General features: G+C 47.5%; 1 protein-coding gene across 2 annotated transcripts; it reads left to right on the top strand.

Annotated features, from left to right (window-relative positions):
* Positions 1-13,441: 13,441 nt before the first annotated feature.
* LOC130380301 (E3 ubiquitin-protein ligase TRIM39-like) lies at positions 13,442-15,730 on the top strand. Of its 2 annotated transcripts, none has more exons than XM_056587468.1 (2): positions 13,442-13,625; positions 13,733-15,730. In XM_056587468.1, the coding sequence occupies exon 2, from the start codon at positions 13,735-13,737 to the stop codon at positions 15,343-15,345; it is 1,611 nt and encodes a 536-aa protein (XP_056443443.1). In that variant the 5' UTR covers positions 13,442-13,625; positions 13,733-13,734; the 3' UTR covers positions 15,346-15,730. The 2 variants fall into 2 exon arrangements, with proteins under 2 accessions (XP_056443443.1, XP_056443442.1); XM_056587467.1 differs by having other exon boundaries at positions 13,722-15,730.

The raw sequence follows: 15,730 nt of genomic DNA, 5'->3' as shown, positions 1-15,730 counted from the left end.
TGTGTAAGTACATAATGTGAAATGTTAATTTTGATAAAATTATCAAGTCGTTTTTTTAACCAAATATATTCCTTTATTATTTTGAATCATGTTTGACAACACAATACAACGTTTGTAAACTTTTGAGATTTGAATAAAAATGTACTTAAAGCAGAATGGGGACATTTTCTGTGGAATAGGTACGTTCTCAGTACAATATGTATTCAGTGGAATAGGTACATTCTCAGTACAATATGTATTCAGTGGAATAGGTACATTCTCATTACAATATGTATTCAGTGGAATAGGTATATTCTCAGTACAATATGTATTCAGTGGAACAGGTATATTCTCAGTACAATATGTATTCAATGGAATAGATTCATTACTAGTACAATGTGTATTCAGTGGAATAGGTACATTCACAGTCAAATATGTATTCAGTGGAATAGGTATATTTTCAGTGGAATAGGTACAAACTCGGTACAATATGTACTGAGTGGAATAGGTACAGTTTCTGTAAAATATTGTGGGTTTTATGCTGATGTGTGGTTGAGGCATCCTCACCTGGCCGAGTCAGACTGATTGGACTCTGGGGCTGGGTGAGGCTGCACACTTGTTGTCCATTGAGTAATCAATGTCTCAACCACCAGGGGGTGCCCTTGTTCTGTAAATGCTGCAAACCTTTCAAAATAAAATCCCTGAAAAAGTCGCTGGCCAGAGGCGTACTCCTATTCACTCTGTCGGCCGGTTTATTTTAGTCTTTATAGCATATTTAGAAACATATATTTATGTTATAAGTAAAGGTATATATATATATATACGATAATTCAAAACATTTATTTCGAAAAATGTAAAAAAAAAATATATAGACTTCAAGCATAAGGATGGATGATAACGGCCTTCTGTACCTCCTTGGAGGTAAAGTAGGCCTCTACTAACCCATAGCTATGGGGCTGATAACATCCATTCAATCGAGTGAAAAAGTTGAACCCACACCTCTCTCTCTCTCTCTCTCTCTCTCTCTCTCTCTCTCTCTCTCTCTCTCTCTCTCTCTCTCTCTCTCTCTCTCTCTCTCTCTCTCTCTCTCATATATAACGTGAAGGTGTTAAATGAATGCAACGTGTATATGGCGTCGGCTCTGGCTGGTGTGTCGAGGATAGCCGCAGCAGACAGAGTGGGAGACGTCTTCCGCTGTCGCTCTCCAAGGTGCTGAACTTTGGTCCCCGATGGACATACTCCACTTAAAACGATAGTTACGAATGTAACTACGGTTCTATGAATCCTGGATGACCGGTGCTTAAAGCACTGGATCTCCACCTCGCGCATGCGCATTTCGAGTACCTAATACCAACATAGTCACCTGTGACCCCCACGTGACACCGGGAAGGCTATATCTTCCGGTGTCATTAGGGGATCTGTTCCTAGAATCTTCTTGCGAGAACACAAGGATTCTGAGTGACTGAACGCTCTGGCGGTCATCCAGGATTCATAGAACCGTAGTTACATTCGTAACTATCGTTCTATTTCATCCTTACTGACCGCCAGAGGCGGTGCTTAAAGCACTGGATGACCCATACCAAAAAGGTCACAAAGAATCCAACACCCACCTCACTCATTGGAGGTAGCAGAGCTTGGCAGAAGGACCACACTCATCGGGTGGGGACTGGCGACGTTGACGCGGTAAAACCTTGTAAAGGTGCCCGGTGACGTCCATGATGCCGCGGCACAGATCGACTCGAGGGGTACACCTCTTAGTGCGGCCCACGATGTCGACACGCTTCTGGTGGAGTGGCACCTCAACCCGGATGGCGGGGGGCGGCCACTGGCCACATAGGCGTGTTTAATGGTGTCGACGACCCAGTGGGACAGCCTCTGCTTAGACAAGGCAGAACCTCTGTTAGGGCCACTGTGACACACAAACAGTTGCTCGGACTGCCGTATACCGGCCGTAGCAGCAATGTAAGCCCTAAGCGCCCGTACCGGGCTCAGCATCTCGGACTCATTCCCCTCAGATGGGGAGTTAAAACGTGCCAGCTGGATAGACTGGTTAAAATAGGTGCGTGAAAGCACCTTGGGCAGGAACGCAACATTGGGCCATAAAACCACACCTGAGCCATCAGGGTTCCACCGCAGGCATGTATCTGCCACGGATAGGGCGTGCAACTCCCCGACCCGCTTCGCAGTGGTAATGGCGAGCAGAAAAGCCACCTTCATGGACAGCCACTTCAACCCTATCTGGGTCAGAGGCTCAAAAGGAGATGATGACATGGCCTCCAGCACCAGGGGCAGGTCCCAAGCTGGAATCCTCAGAGTCCTAGGGGGACGCAGCCTCAGGGCCCCCCTAAGGAAGAGGGACACCAACCTGTGGCAACCCATTGTGGCTCCGTCGACCATCTCATGTCGGGAAGAGATAGCAGCCAGATAGACCCTCAAGGTGGAATGAGAGCGACCATCATCCAGGAGGGACTGCAAAAACTCCAGAACGGTGGCCACGGAGCAACGTGCTGGGTCTACTGTCTTACCCCTACACCAGTCAGAGAATAACTTCCATCTGTTGGCATACTGTGCTCTGGTAGATGGTGCCATGGCACTCAGAATAGTATTCCTGACGGTCTCAGTGCAAACATTCAGCAGTGAGTCGGGCCCTGCAGCGGCCAGGCCCAGAGCTGGAGGCGACGGGGATCTGGGTGCCAAATCTGGCCCCCCAGCTGCGAAAGGAGGTCCTTCCTGCAGGGGAGGCGCCATGGAGAGCTGCAGCAGAGCCTGCGTAGCAGTGGAAACCAGAGTCTCCCTGGCCAGTAGGGGGCCACCAGAAGTAACCTGTGGCCCCGCAGAAACACCCTCTGTAGTGTGGGGAGAATCAGGGGCAGCGGTGGGAAGGCATACAGAGGACTCTGTGGCCAGTCGTGAGCTAAGGCATCCTGTCCGAGGGGGCCGGTCACCTCCGTCCAGGAGAACCAGAGGGGGCAATGTGCGGATTCCTCTGATGCAAAGAGGTCCACCTCCGCCCTGCCAAAGAGACCCCACATCGTCTCCACCACCTCCGGATGAAGCCGCCACTCCCCCGGTGGGGGCTTCTGCCGCGATAGAAAATCTGCGACCTGGTTCCGTTGCCCCGGTATGAAGACCGCCCGCACGCTTGCCAGGCGGGGATATGCCCAGGCCAACAAGTTCTGAGATACCCGGAGTAGCCGTGAAGACCGGGTCCCCCCTTGGTGGTTGATCTGGGCTACAGCTGACATGTTGTCGGATCGAACCAGCACACGCTTGCCTCTCAAATGAGGCAGAAAATGATTGAGTGCTAGCTGTACCGTCCTGAGCTCTAGCACATTGATGTGAGCGTGGTTCTGGGCCGGCCACTGCCCTTGGGCAGTCCTGCCCTGCCAAACCGCGCCCCATCCCGATAGGCAGGCGTCTGTCGTGACCAGCTCCCGACGGGATGGAATGGTGCCCATGGGTACACCCACAGACATATACGACCTCTTTCTCCATGGGGACAGAGAGAAGAGGCACTGCCGAGACACTCTGACCTTTCGGTGCCTGTGCCACTTGGGGTCCAAGTGGAGGCTGTTCAGCCACATCTGCATAGGGCGCAGAGACAGCAAGCCGAGGGGCACCACAGCTGAGGCAGCTGTCAGCTTGCCCAAGAGCTGCAGGCAAAGAATGAATGGTACCATCCTGCCATACCCGAAGCGGGGGAGGCAGAGGATGTCGGTCACACGCTGAGGTGACAGATAGGCCCTCATAGCGTCCGAGTCTAGGACCATCCCCAGGTATGCGACCCGTTGGGATGGGTCCAGGCGACTCTTCACAAAGTTCACCGTCAGGCCAAGCCGGGCCACGTGCAAGAGCAGCCGAGCCGTGTCCCGGGCCACCTGAGACTGGGAAGGTGCACAGATCAGCCAGTCGTCCAAATAAGGCAGGACCTTCGTGCCCTTCTTCTGCAGGGGTGCGAGAGCTGCCGCCACCACCCTGGTGAAAACCCTCGGAGAGAGGGAGAGATCAAAGGGAAGTACCCTGAATTGAAAGTGCCGGCCGCGAAAGGCGAACCGGAGGAAGTGCTGATGGCGGGGTGCAATTGGGACGTGGAAGTATGCGTCCCTTAGTGTGGCGCCCCTTGCGACCACCCGCAGCGTGTCGGATGCGGTGAGCATGTGGAATGGCAGGACCTTCAGGAACCTGTTGAGTCCCCTCAGGTCGAGAATTGGGCGAAATCTGCCATCTTTCTTTTTTACGAGAAAGGATCTCTAGTAGAATCCTCTGGGGTGCAGCAGAGGATCCACTGGCTCGATTGCCCCTTTGGCCAGGAGGGTGGACAACTCCTGGACCAGAGCTAAGGCCTCTGCCGGGTCGTTGAAGACAGTCATTTTGACCCGGCTGAAGGCTAGGGGCCGGCGTCGGAACTGTAACTCGTACCCTTGGGTCAAGGTGGAAACCACCCAAGGGTCTGAAGTACAGGCAGCCCAGTAACTGAGCTGCTGATGGGAAAAACTCCCGACGACCGGCCCCGAGGGCCTAGCGCCTACCCCCCCGGCCTCCTGAGGCTCTGGGGGGGCGTCGGTTGGGTTGTGGGGCACGGGGCTGCCAGGAGGGTAGGCGTTCGGGGGCCCGAAAGCCGCCACCACCCTGGTGAAAACCCTCGGAGAGAGGGAGAGATCAAAGGGAAGTACCCTGAATTGAAAGTGCTGGCCGCGAAAGGCGAACCGGAGGAAGTGCTGATGGCGGGGTGCAATTGGGACGTGGAAGTATGCGCCTCAGCGGGCTGTTGCGCAGCCCGCTGAGACCTTCGTAGGCCACCAGAGTAATCAGGTGGCTGAAAGCGCCGCTGGGGGACTGCCGAGGGGCCCCCAGGCCTGCTAGGAGCGGACACACTCCTATTTAGGCCTGACAGTTGCTGCCTGGTCTGCCTAGCTCGGGCAGCCCCCTCCAGTGCTTCCAGGGCAGCTGACTCAAAGAGCTCCCCTGGTTCCACCAGCACCGCACGAAGGACCCTCCTACATGTCTCCGTCAAGGGCGACTGCGCAAGCCACACCTGGCGGTGAGTCTGCACGAGGGTGGACATAGTGCGCCCTAACTCCCTCGACATGAGGGCAAAAGCCTGCAATGAGGCGTCACTCAGACTCCGCAGCGACGGCTCGACCTGGGCCTGCTGCAGAGAGGTCGAAAGACCCAGCAGCAGGGGGGAAAGGGAGTTCCCAATACGACCCATGCGCGCCGCTGCGTCGTAGGCCTTTGACAGGAGGTCGTCTGTGACCCTGCACTGTGGCCGAGGGCACCTGGCATTTGGCCTCAGAGCCTCATCAGGAGCCAGAATTAGGGAGGCGATGGCAGGCTCGACTGCTGGCATGCGGCCCAGCCCAACCTGTGCAGCATTCTGCTTGGCAGCCAAGGTCCGGGCGTCCGACGTCGAGTGGGATAGGGCCCTAGTGTCCCTCCAGCAAGCATGGAGCTCCTTCAGATACTCCTCTGAAGGAGGGACGGAGAATGTGGCCGGGACAGGGTTGCGCCTGAAGAAGGCGCTGGCCTGGGCTGACTCCGTCTGCGCCGCGTCAAGCTGCAGGCGAGCCAGAGCGGTCCGCAGGACGGCCGCCATGGAGGTGTCTGCTGCCCCCTGCCGAGGAGCAGGAGGCCTCATCCCACGTGTGGGAGGCATCGCCCTCGGTCATAGCCTCATTAAAGAGGTTAGCCGAAGCCGCCAGAGAGAGGGCGTCGCTTTCAAATTGGGAGGAGGGAGGGCCGGGCTGTAGCCCCGCCAGCCCCTGACCAGTCCCAGGCTGAAGGGCCAGGAGGAGGGACCGGATTTGCTCCATGTCGGACGCCAATCCGTCCACCCTAGCAGCAAGCCCGCCCCTTGCCTTCTTTTTGGGGGGGGCACCCATAGCCGCAGCCCCATCATTCCGCTGCCGCCCCGAACGACCGGGCTGATTGGGAGGGATGCTCATTAAAGCAGAGGGGTCGTTGGCTGCTGCCCGATTCTCCAGCTCTGCTAGCCTAGCCACTCTGAGCACCCAAGGCAGGAGGCTGCAGTTCATGCAGGCGCTGTCCGTGAGGCTCTCCCTCAGATGCTCGAGACCGAGGCAAGGAGGGCAACTGTCGTGGCCGTCCTCAGGCTCAAGAGGAGCCGCACAGGCGACACATAGGTGGGCCATTATAGAGGCAGCCACCGGCAGCGTACTGGGAGCGGAAGCGAGAGCACTTCCCTCGCCAGAAAAAATGAAAAACCGAAACGAATTAGCCTGAGCGTGATCGCTGCTACTAATTATCAACCAAACAAGGGCCAAATGCGGCGTTAACGGGAGCGGGAGCGAGAACACTGCCTTCACCAGAAAATTAAATCGACCGATATTAATTAGCTTGAGCGTAAGTGCTGCTGCTAAACAAGGGAGAAACCAAACAAAAACGTTACTGGGAGCGGGAGCGGGAGCGGGAGCGAGAGCACTGCCTTCACTGGTAAGTTGTAAGGGAAAAATAAATTGATGGTTAGAACAGAGCAAAGCTAACGGCTAACACAACAAACAATAACAGAGCAAGAGGCGAACGAGTGCTGGGAGCGGGAGCGAGCACACTGCCCTCCCAAACAAACGCCGGCCACTCTTCTTATAGTTACTTTCACTAAGTATCTGTATGAACTAGCCACAGCCTCTGGAGGACGGGTTACCCGCAGCTCCGGCCTTGGTCACGAGGCTGCACGTAGCCAGTTGTAACAGCTTCCTTCCTTTCTCAAACAAAGGTTCAATACGGTACCTGCGCAGCGAGAAGATGTAAGAAACAGATCCCCTAATGACACCGGAAGATATAGCCTTCCCGGTGTCACGTGGGGGTCACAGGTGACTATGTTGGTATTAGGTACTCGAAATCCGCATGCGCGAGGTGGAGATCCAGTGCTTTAAGCACCGCCTCTGGCAGTCAGTAAGGATGAAATAGAAAGAAGTACAAATGTGAAACACTTTGCAGGTAGTACTACCTGTCCAAAATGTGATGAGATAAGTAAGAGAAAGCTTAGAATTGTTGACAGATTTTTTGTGCCATACAAAACCTCAATAGTTTTAATGACAAGACTCGTATGTGGCAATTCTTTCCGGTTCCTAAACCACCTCTCACCTACAATTATAGAAGATAATGTTAGCCAAATTATAACTCACAATATGACCATTAGCAGGTGTTTGTATCCAGAGCGTCCAGTGAGATGAAGGCCCAGGTCTGGGCTGCTCAGGGAGGACATTGGGGATCCTTTGGACGAGGAGTCTAAACAAACCACCGATCTATAAATGGTGTAGAAAAGATGTCTGCTTGAATTATCGATTAAAAGCCCTAAATTAATTAATGAATTCAGTTCCTCCCTGCAGTACGGGCGTTCTGAGTTTCTTTGAGGGTGCGGCACCAACTGCCAAGCTCTACCGGTCGGGCCACCAGGGACTAGAGATTCAAATCACCCAAAGGATTCCTGGAATGGTTGAGTCACCGTTTATTAAAAGAAAAAACAAACAAAATCATAAGTAGCGTATCCAGCGCAGCACACCGCCAGCAGACATGGCCTTTTTAGTGAGCTCAAAGCGAAAAATAATAATGTTTGGGAGAATTTGGCAGGAGCGGCACCTAAAGGAAACCCACACAACCCATTAAGGAGCAACATCCTTGCTAACCATCTAACCCTCGTTTGAGTTAAATGTTGTGTCCTCTAAAGCGTTTTAACGTCCACTGAGGTATTTCATTATCGGTCGGTCCAGGGTTCCTTCCCTCTGGGCTTTTAGGGGTTGTTTTCTTGTCCTGTAGAGGGCTTAGGATCTAGAGGGCTTAAATACTAGCCTAGCTATTAATCTTAAAGGTCATGTCAATGATTTATCTGATTTGATTCATCTCTCCCTCTCTCTTTCTGTCTGTGTGTCCCTCTTTCTCTACATTTTTTGCTCCCACCACTTGTCGCAATATACTGTTCTGTTTAACATGTCATGTAAGGTTACACTCTTATCTTTATTAATAAATTAATAATCTATATTAATCAACAAAATAGAACATAAAGGCGCAATGCGTTTTAAGCACCCTTAAGACGCACTTCACGATCTCTCTCTCTCTCTCTCTCTCTCTCTCTCTCTCCCTCTTGCGCACGGAGCACTAGCACACGCTGTCTCCCAGCCATTATTTGCACTGACGTACTGCATTGTCCATTGCACTATATAGGCCTATGTTCAGAGACTAATTAATCAAACCTGTCAACGATTGTTAATTTGATGCGTCATGCCTACAACACTACACTATCAACACATGATTAACAATAAATCAGACAATCTGTAATATTAAACAGCTAATTTGTTAAGGGTAGGCCTATATCAAACATCATTGCCTATTTTAAATTTTTTGTCATATGGAATTATTTCAGGGGGGAAAATGCCGTGAAACGCACAGTGCATTCAGGATTAGGACTGATATATGTCGGCTTAAGCCTGATCAATTGTGTTTTAATGTCTTTAGCATTCATAAAATTGCAGTCTATTTTTTTCGTAGGCTACTCTGCTGTTGTCCTTGATGGGGAGATACTTTAACCCTTTTTAACACAATTTTCTTGCGACATTCCTGCGTCTCCCCCTCCTACGGAGCCCATTTCAGCACGGTGTCAGTAGACAGTTATAATCCTACGACGTCGTGAGTGCAGCGAATGCGCGTTCACGTTAAGAGGAGTGTCGGGAAACGCGACAAAGAAATTATCGATGGTTCGAAAGATCCATCGGGAGAATGATCTTACGAGCGAAGATCCATCGTTATCGGGAAACGGGGCCCTGACCTGTCTGACTTTTGTTTCATGCTGAGTTTTTGGGATGGTGACACCTGTTTGTGTGTGTGTATCCTGTGTTGTTGTGTGTATAACGGGGAAATAAAGAACCTTATGTGATGACCAGTTTTGGGAACGTTACTTTAAAAAAGTAATTATTAGTTATAGTTACTCACTACTTGTTTCAAAAAGTAACTGAGTTAGTAACTGAATTACTCTATAATAAAAGTAACTAGTTACCAGGGATGGTAACTATTTGCGTTACTGTAAAAAAAATAAGTTGCTAAACGTCAAAGAATTTGGATTTTGGATTTGGATTTTTTAAATGGTTGAACTGCCCATTCAAGGCCCTGATATACTTCCGACTGAATTCTAATTTGCTTGGCTGCAAAGGCTCTGGAACATCTGCCGAATACTACAGAAATTGCCAACTTTTCATCGGATTGCCCTGGACTCGCCATTTCTTAAGCTCGAGGGTCCCCATATTTGGGGACCCTCGATCACTCTCGAAGCAAAAGGCATACAACACTGCCCTTATTGTGTGGAAATAGTCATAGGCCTACTGCACATCAAATTAAACATGAGAAACTCCGCTACAAGCACATACAAGTCATTTTTATGCACACCAAACACAACTCAAACGCAAATGATCATCTCGAATGAAAGCTAAGACCATGACGAGTTCAACAGTACTACTGTCAAGTGCCTACGATAAAAACTCAGTGAACCAGCAGCCAAAGAACACAAAGGTATACAACCACTTATTTACAGCGACTAACATAAATTCTGTCTTACCTTTGCGATTTTTTGATGAAAAGTTGTACTTGAGAGCAATAAACACCGGTTTTAGTATGTCCAATATGTCTGCATTTGTTTACAACCAGTTTTAATGTGAACCTCACTTATTTTAAGTGTAAAATGGCTTCCTTTCATGACGCATGCATCGAAGTTGGTTTCGCGCTAGTTGTATTCGCTTCCTTACTGTTAGCCAATCATGTGTCTGTCACACATTTCGATACTGCCCCTAGAATATATTGGCTCTTACGGTTAAAACGAGGTGTCAATCATCTAAATCGACCAATCCCCGGCCGAATTATTAGCCTGCGTAACAGGATGTAGCACAGGAGAGCTACATCAGGAGAGTTACCTCCGGTAGTGGCCTCTTTACGCACGCATTCTGACGAGTAGGCCTACTGAGAAAAATTAAAAATCAAAAGAAAAATCTAAAACTGTTAAATGTATGTGATGATCACAGATTACGACATAAAAGTGAAATATATAGTTCAGTACATCAAAAACTTCAAATGGCAAAGATGGTGCCAAAATGTGCCAAAATGACCAATTTAGAGAGTCCGCCTAAATAGTCATTACTAAAACCTTTGTAATTTTGCTCTGCTTAACTTTATGATGATCAAACTTTGCAGAGATAATGTTGACACCTTGTGCTAGATTTGATTTTGAATTTTAGTAGTATGATTCTTTTTTGGGCGGAAATGAAATCTGTCATTCATGCTTGTGTGCCAACTTAATTTACTCTGAGCCAGTGACATAAATACAGATACTTAAATCTGAACACATTTCACAAGTGTTCCCTTTATAATGACACCATAATTATTCAAATAGACCTTGTAGATGCAGAGATATTCTCTTTTCATTTTGGGTATGTCATTTTCGAGCAGAAACCTAAAAAATAGGCTGGAGCTTAAAGGTACGGCCACACCAAACGCGTTACCCGTGTAAGACACGTATAAAATCGGCAATTTTTCCATAGGGAACCATTGGTTTACGCGCGTATGAGCTGCGTAGATGCGTTACATGCGCTAAAGCAACATTTTAGCCGCGTTAGCCGCGTATGAGCTGCGTATATACGCACCTACGCGCCTACGCCCGGAGTTCAAAAAATGTAACTTTCAACGCTCATACGCGTGATGCTTAGCCGCGATAGCCAATCAGCGTGGAGCTTGACCCGACGTCACTGGCAGAGAGTAGTGACACTTGCACAGAAGCATACGGCCGACATCTTTCTTTATTCTGGGTGGAAATAGTAACATAGTTACGCCATTAAATGCGTTTATGGAAACATTTTTAGCGAGAAATGTGCATTTTACTTTCATAATGTTCGCTCGGTGAATGTGAAGGGTGTTTGGTTTGATAGTTATGACGAAGAGTGAACGCTCCGTTCACTTGCATGGACAGAGTCTCTGGTTGCTAAGCAACCTCAACGTCTTGGCGGACTATTTCTCTGCTGATCAACACTACGAATGCTGGAAACACACCAGACACACCATGTGAAGTTATTTAACCCGATTATTGTTATTTATATCCGAGATTATTTAATCTAACCCGATCTAAACTCTATCATGCACCCAAACACGGCGGCGTTTGGGTTTCCTACCTCGGACTCCTAAATCCAGCCACAGGCGCGTAGCTGCGTAGGACCATTTTTGACACAAAATGGTCAAGCAACATTTTAGCTGCGTTACGCGCGTAAATCTTACGCGGGTTACGCGTTTGGTGTGGCCGCGGCTTAACAGGTTAATCGAATCAGTTTTGTGTGTGCGTGTGCGTTGCACGCATGTCCAGGCTTGTGTGTAAAAACACTGGATCCGATTGGCTACCATGAAACATGACTCTGCTTTAGCCAATCATAATCGCTTATCTCGTTGTTAACCCATCCGGTCTCCTCCCGAGCAGTTTGTGTGTGGAGCCAGGGGTGTGTTTGGATTACGCAGTTCAATTCAATCAATTCATAGGAACGCATCGCATTCAACGTACAGTAACGGTAACGGTGTTGTAACGACAGAAACAGTAATAAGTTCGATTACACCGTTACCGAGAAAATAACGGCGTTACCTAACCCCATTCTTTTAAACGGTGTTATTACAAACACTGATGATGACAAATCTAAAAACGCATGTAAATATGCCCTCAAATGGCCCTCTATTAAACACATGCTACTGTACTATGGAGCCAGTTTCCTGCCATAATTCAAACCTGAAAAAAAAAAAATTCAAACATCTGTAAACATGATTTTGTGTTCTATTTTATCTTCTTCATCATTTTCACCAACACATTTTCAAAGTTGAAACAATTTCACCAGCGCATTTGCAGAGTTTCAATCTGGCACTGTTCTAACCGTGTATTTCATTGTTTCCCGGTTTTGAAACCCTTGTAAATGTGATTGTGCAAACAGGTGTTCATACATTGAGAAATTAGTTTTGAAAGGTTGAATATTTAGTTTTAAAAACTTGTAAAGATGTACGTTTACGACATTGCAACGTATTTTTTCAGAACTGACTTTTCAGCACTGACTTTTCAGAGATTTGACCACACCGGCGCAAGCGCACAGCCCGGTGCCGTTCACCGGGCTGTGTGTGATTGACAGTGCTCTGCCGATGAAAAGAATGTGATTGGAATGAACGTCAGTACATTCCAAGGGGTCAGACAACTATCATACCGTCGCAGTCCACCGCCCAGACTCCCCCATCCGCCAACACCCGCATGGGGATAAGGGATGGACGAAGGATGTACACGTGCCGTTCACCGGGCTGTGCGTGATTGACAGTGCTCTGCCGATAACAAGAATGTGATTGGAATGTACGTCAGCCGAGAGCAACCAATAGGTTTAAAGCTAAATGGACCCGTTAAGCTAAACGTTTTTTTTTTTCTTCAGACTTGACTGTCAGGAGTTACAAAACATATGCGCGACAGAACACTGCCAATATTCACGTGACTCAAAGCTTGCGCCTGTGTGGTCAAATCTCTGAAAAGTCAATGCTGAAAAGTCAGTTCTGAAAAATACATTGCAATGGCGTAAACGTACACCTTTACAAGTTTTTAAAAATAAATATTCAACCTTGCAAAACTTATTTCTCAATGTATGAACACCTGTTTGCAGAATCCCATTTACAAGGTTTCAAAACCGGGAAACAATGAAATACACTGTTAGAACAGTGCCTGATTTGAAACTCTGCAAATGCGCTGGTGAAATTGTTTCAACTTTGAAAATGTGTTGGTGAAAATGATGAAGAAGATAAAATAGAACACAAAATCATGTTTACAGATATTTGAATTTTTGTTTGAATTTTTTTCAAAAAAAAAAGGTGTTCCAAAACCTTTTTTACAAGGTGTTGAGTTTTCAAACCCAGACTTACAAGCCGTTGAATTTTTTTTTTCAGGTTTTAATTATGGCAGGAAACTGGCTCCATACTGTACTTGTTAACATTTACCGACAATTCTGGGTTATCAGGTTACCTCAAGCAAATGTTCTGGCTGACCCCATAGTCGGTGAAAACCGGATCTGCAATCAAGCCCTGCCCATCGATGGAAAACCACCGTCTCCTCCAGACGTCAGCCAGAATGCATTTTTTACATTCTTACAGTGGGTTGGGACCAGCTCATACAGCATGCTGGGTTTCCCTTCAAAACTTTACTGCAAGTTACTTTATGACTGTAACCCTATTGTCTAAAATGTGATTCTTATTCTCTAATTTTTTCTCTGCAGGGTTATTGTGTTTAGAAAGGAACAAAAGGCCTTGCTCGAATAAGAGGTAATTTGATCTCAAGCAATTCTTTCGGTTAAATAAAGGTTAACAAATAAATAAATAAATAAAAATGATTCTGCTTGATTAAGTCGTGGATGGATGGGTCTTGACCGTGGAGTCGGAGCCAGGTGTTAGGGGAGGGGCCAGGTGTTAGGGGAGGAGCCAGGTGTTATGGGAGGAGAGCAGAGGATGTCTTTATCAGGAAAAAAACATAACATTCCCATAAAGCAAATCCATCCGACCGTTCCAACGTGGAAGCAGTTCTCTCTTTCAGGAGGAAAAAAAGAACGCATTTTGCAACAAATAGTCTGACAGACAGAAATAACAACAAGGTGAGTAAAGCAGCACAACTTTGAGAAAAGTTAAAACCTTTCTTCCTGTTATGGAATTAAAAACGAATGCACTTGCTAAATACATAACCCTTGTAGTCTGTGTCTAGGAATGGCCTCTGCTAACCCTTCCTGGTCCGAAGAGAACTTTTCATGTTCCATCTGTCTGGATTCATTCAGCAGTCCAGTCACCACACCATGTGGACACAACTTCTGCAGAACCTGTATTACAGAGTTCTGGAATGAACACGTCAAGTACAAATGTCCTCTTTGCAACATGCTTTTCAACACAAGACCTGATTTATGGATCAATACCCTCTTATCAGAGCTGGCCGCTCAGTTTCGAAAATCTGTACGAGTAAAAGAGCAGCCTTTTGTTAAACCAGGAGAAGTTCCATGTGACGTCTGTACTGGGACCCAGCTGAAGGCCGTGAAGTCCTGCCTAGTGTGTCTTATCTCTTACTGCCAAACCCACCTGGAGCCACATCAGAGAGTCGCAGGCCTGAAGAAACATCAGTTGGTCGAGCCTATGGACCGTCTGGAAGACAGAATGTGTAAGAAACACAATCAACTACTGGAGCTCTTTTGCATGATTGAACAGGTGTGTGTGTGTCAGTTCTGCACAGCGACCACCCACAGGTTCCATCCTGTTGTACCACTAAAAGAGGAATATGAAGTGAAGACAGCCCAGCTGGGGAAGATGGAGGCTGAAGTTCATCAGATGATCCAGGAGAGAAAACAAAAGATTAAGGAAATTAAAGACACAGCTAAACGCAGCAAAGCAGACGCAGACAGAGAGATAGCCGATGGTGTGCAGGTCCTCACTGCACTGAAGCGCTGCATTGAAAAGTGCCAGGATGATCTCAACCGGATGGTTAAAGAGAGACTGAAATCCACAGAGAAACAAGCTGAAGACCTCATCAAAGAGCTGGAGCAGGAAATAGAAGACCTGACCAATAGAAGCTCAGAGGTGAAGCAGCTCTCACAGACTAAAGACCACCTCCACTTCCTCGAAGCCTTCAAATCCCTGAAGGATCCTCCACACACCAGGGATTGGATGACGGTGGAGATCCGTCCTCCGTCTTATGTAGGGACCTTGAGGAGATCCCTGGATCAGCTGGAGGAGACACTGAACATGGAGATGGAGAAGCTGTGTGAGGATGCTGAACTGAAGAGGGTCCAGCAGTATGAAGTAGATGTGACTCTGGATCCTGATACAGCTCATCCCTGTCTCACCCTCTCTGAGGATGGGAAACAAGTACATGATGAAGATGAGGAGAAGGAACTCCCAGACAACCCGAAGAGATTTACACAGTGTGTATGTGTTCTCACGAGGCAGAGCTTCTCCTCAGGGAGATTTTACTTTGAGGTCCAGGTTAAAGACAAGACTAAATGGTCTTTCGGAGTTGCCAGAGAGTCCATCGACAGAAAAGATCGGATCATAGAGACCCCTGAGACGGGTTTATGGACACTTTACTACGACAATGATGGGTTGGTATTCAATGACGACCCTGATGTCTGTCTCCCTCTGAGAGCTGAGCTCCAGAAGGTGGGGGTGTTTGTTGATTATGATGAGGGTGTGGTCTCCTTCTACGATGTAGAAGCCAGGGTTCATATCTACTCTGCTACTGGCTACACCTTCAGCGAGCCTCTCTATCCATTCCTCTGTCCGTGTGACAACCCTGCGCCCCTGATCATCTCACCTGTCAATATAATAGACTAGGACCTTTGTTTCATGATAAAATGATCAAGCAACCAAAACAAATAATGTGGTTTCCTAAATAAGAATCTCTACTATCTTAGAAAAATGTATTTCTATTATAATGTACTGTTCATTTGACAAGGAGAATTCTATTAAGAGACTAACATAAAACAAAGTTAATGTAACTCATTATTAAATAACTTACTGTGGTTCAATGTCTGTTTTCTCCTGGATGATTATGACATGTTTATTGATGTAAAATGGTTAAAGGTTGCAGTCAAGAAAAAAATTGTAAGTGAAATGTTCATTTTGATCAAATAATCTATTTATTTTTAAGGAAACCATTCAAGAAGTTAATTTTCGTAGTCACACTTTTCCGATTTTAATAAAAATGTACAAAAGTGGA

This window comes from Gadus chalcogrammus, chromosome 4 (assembly GCF_026213295.1).
Source record: "Gadus chalcogrammus isolate NIFS_2021 chromosome 4, NIFS_Gcha_1.0, whole genome shotgun sequence".
Taxonomy (NCBI): Eukaryota; Metazoa; Chordata; class Actinopteri; order Gadiformes; family Gadidae; genus Gadus; species Gadus chalcogrammus.
This window is presented reverse-complemented; position numbering and strand designations above follow the sequence as displayed.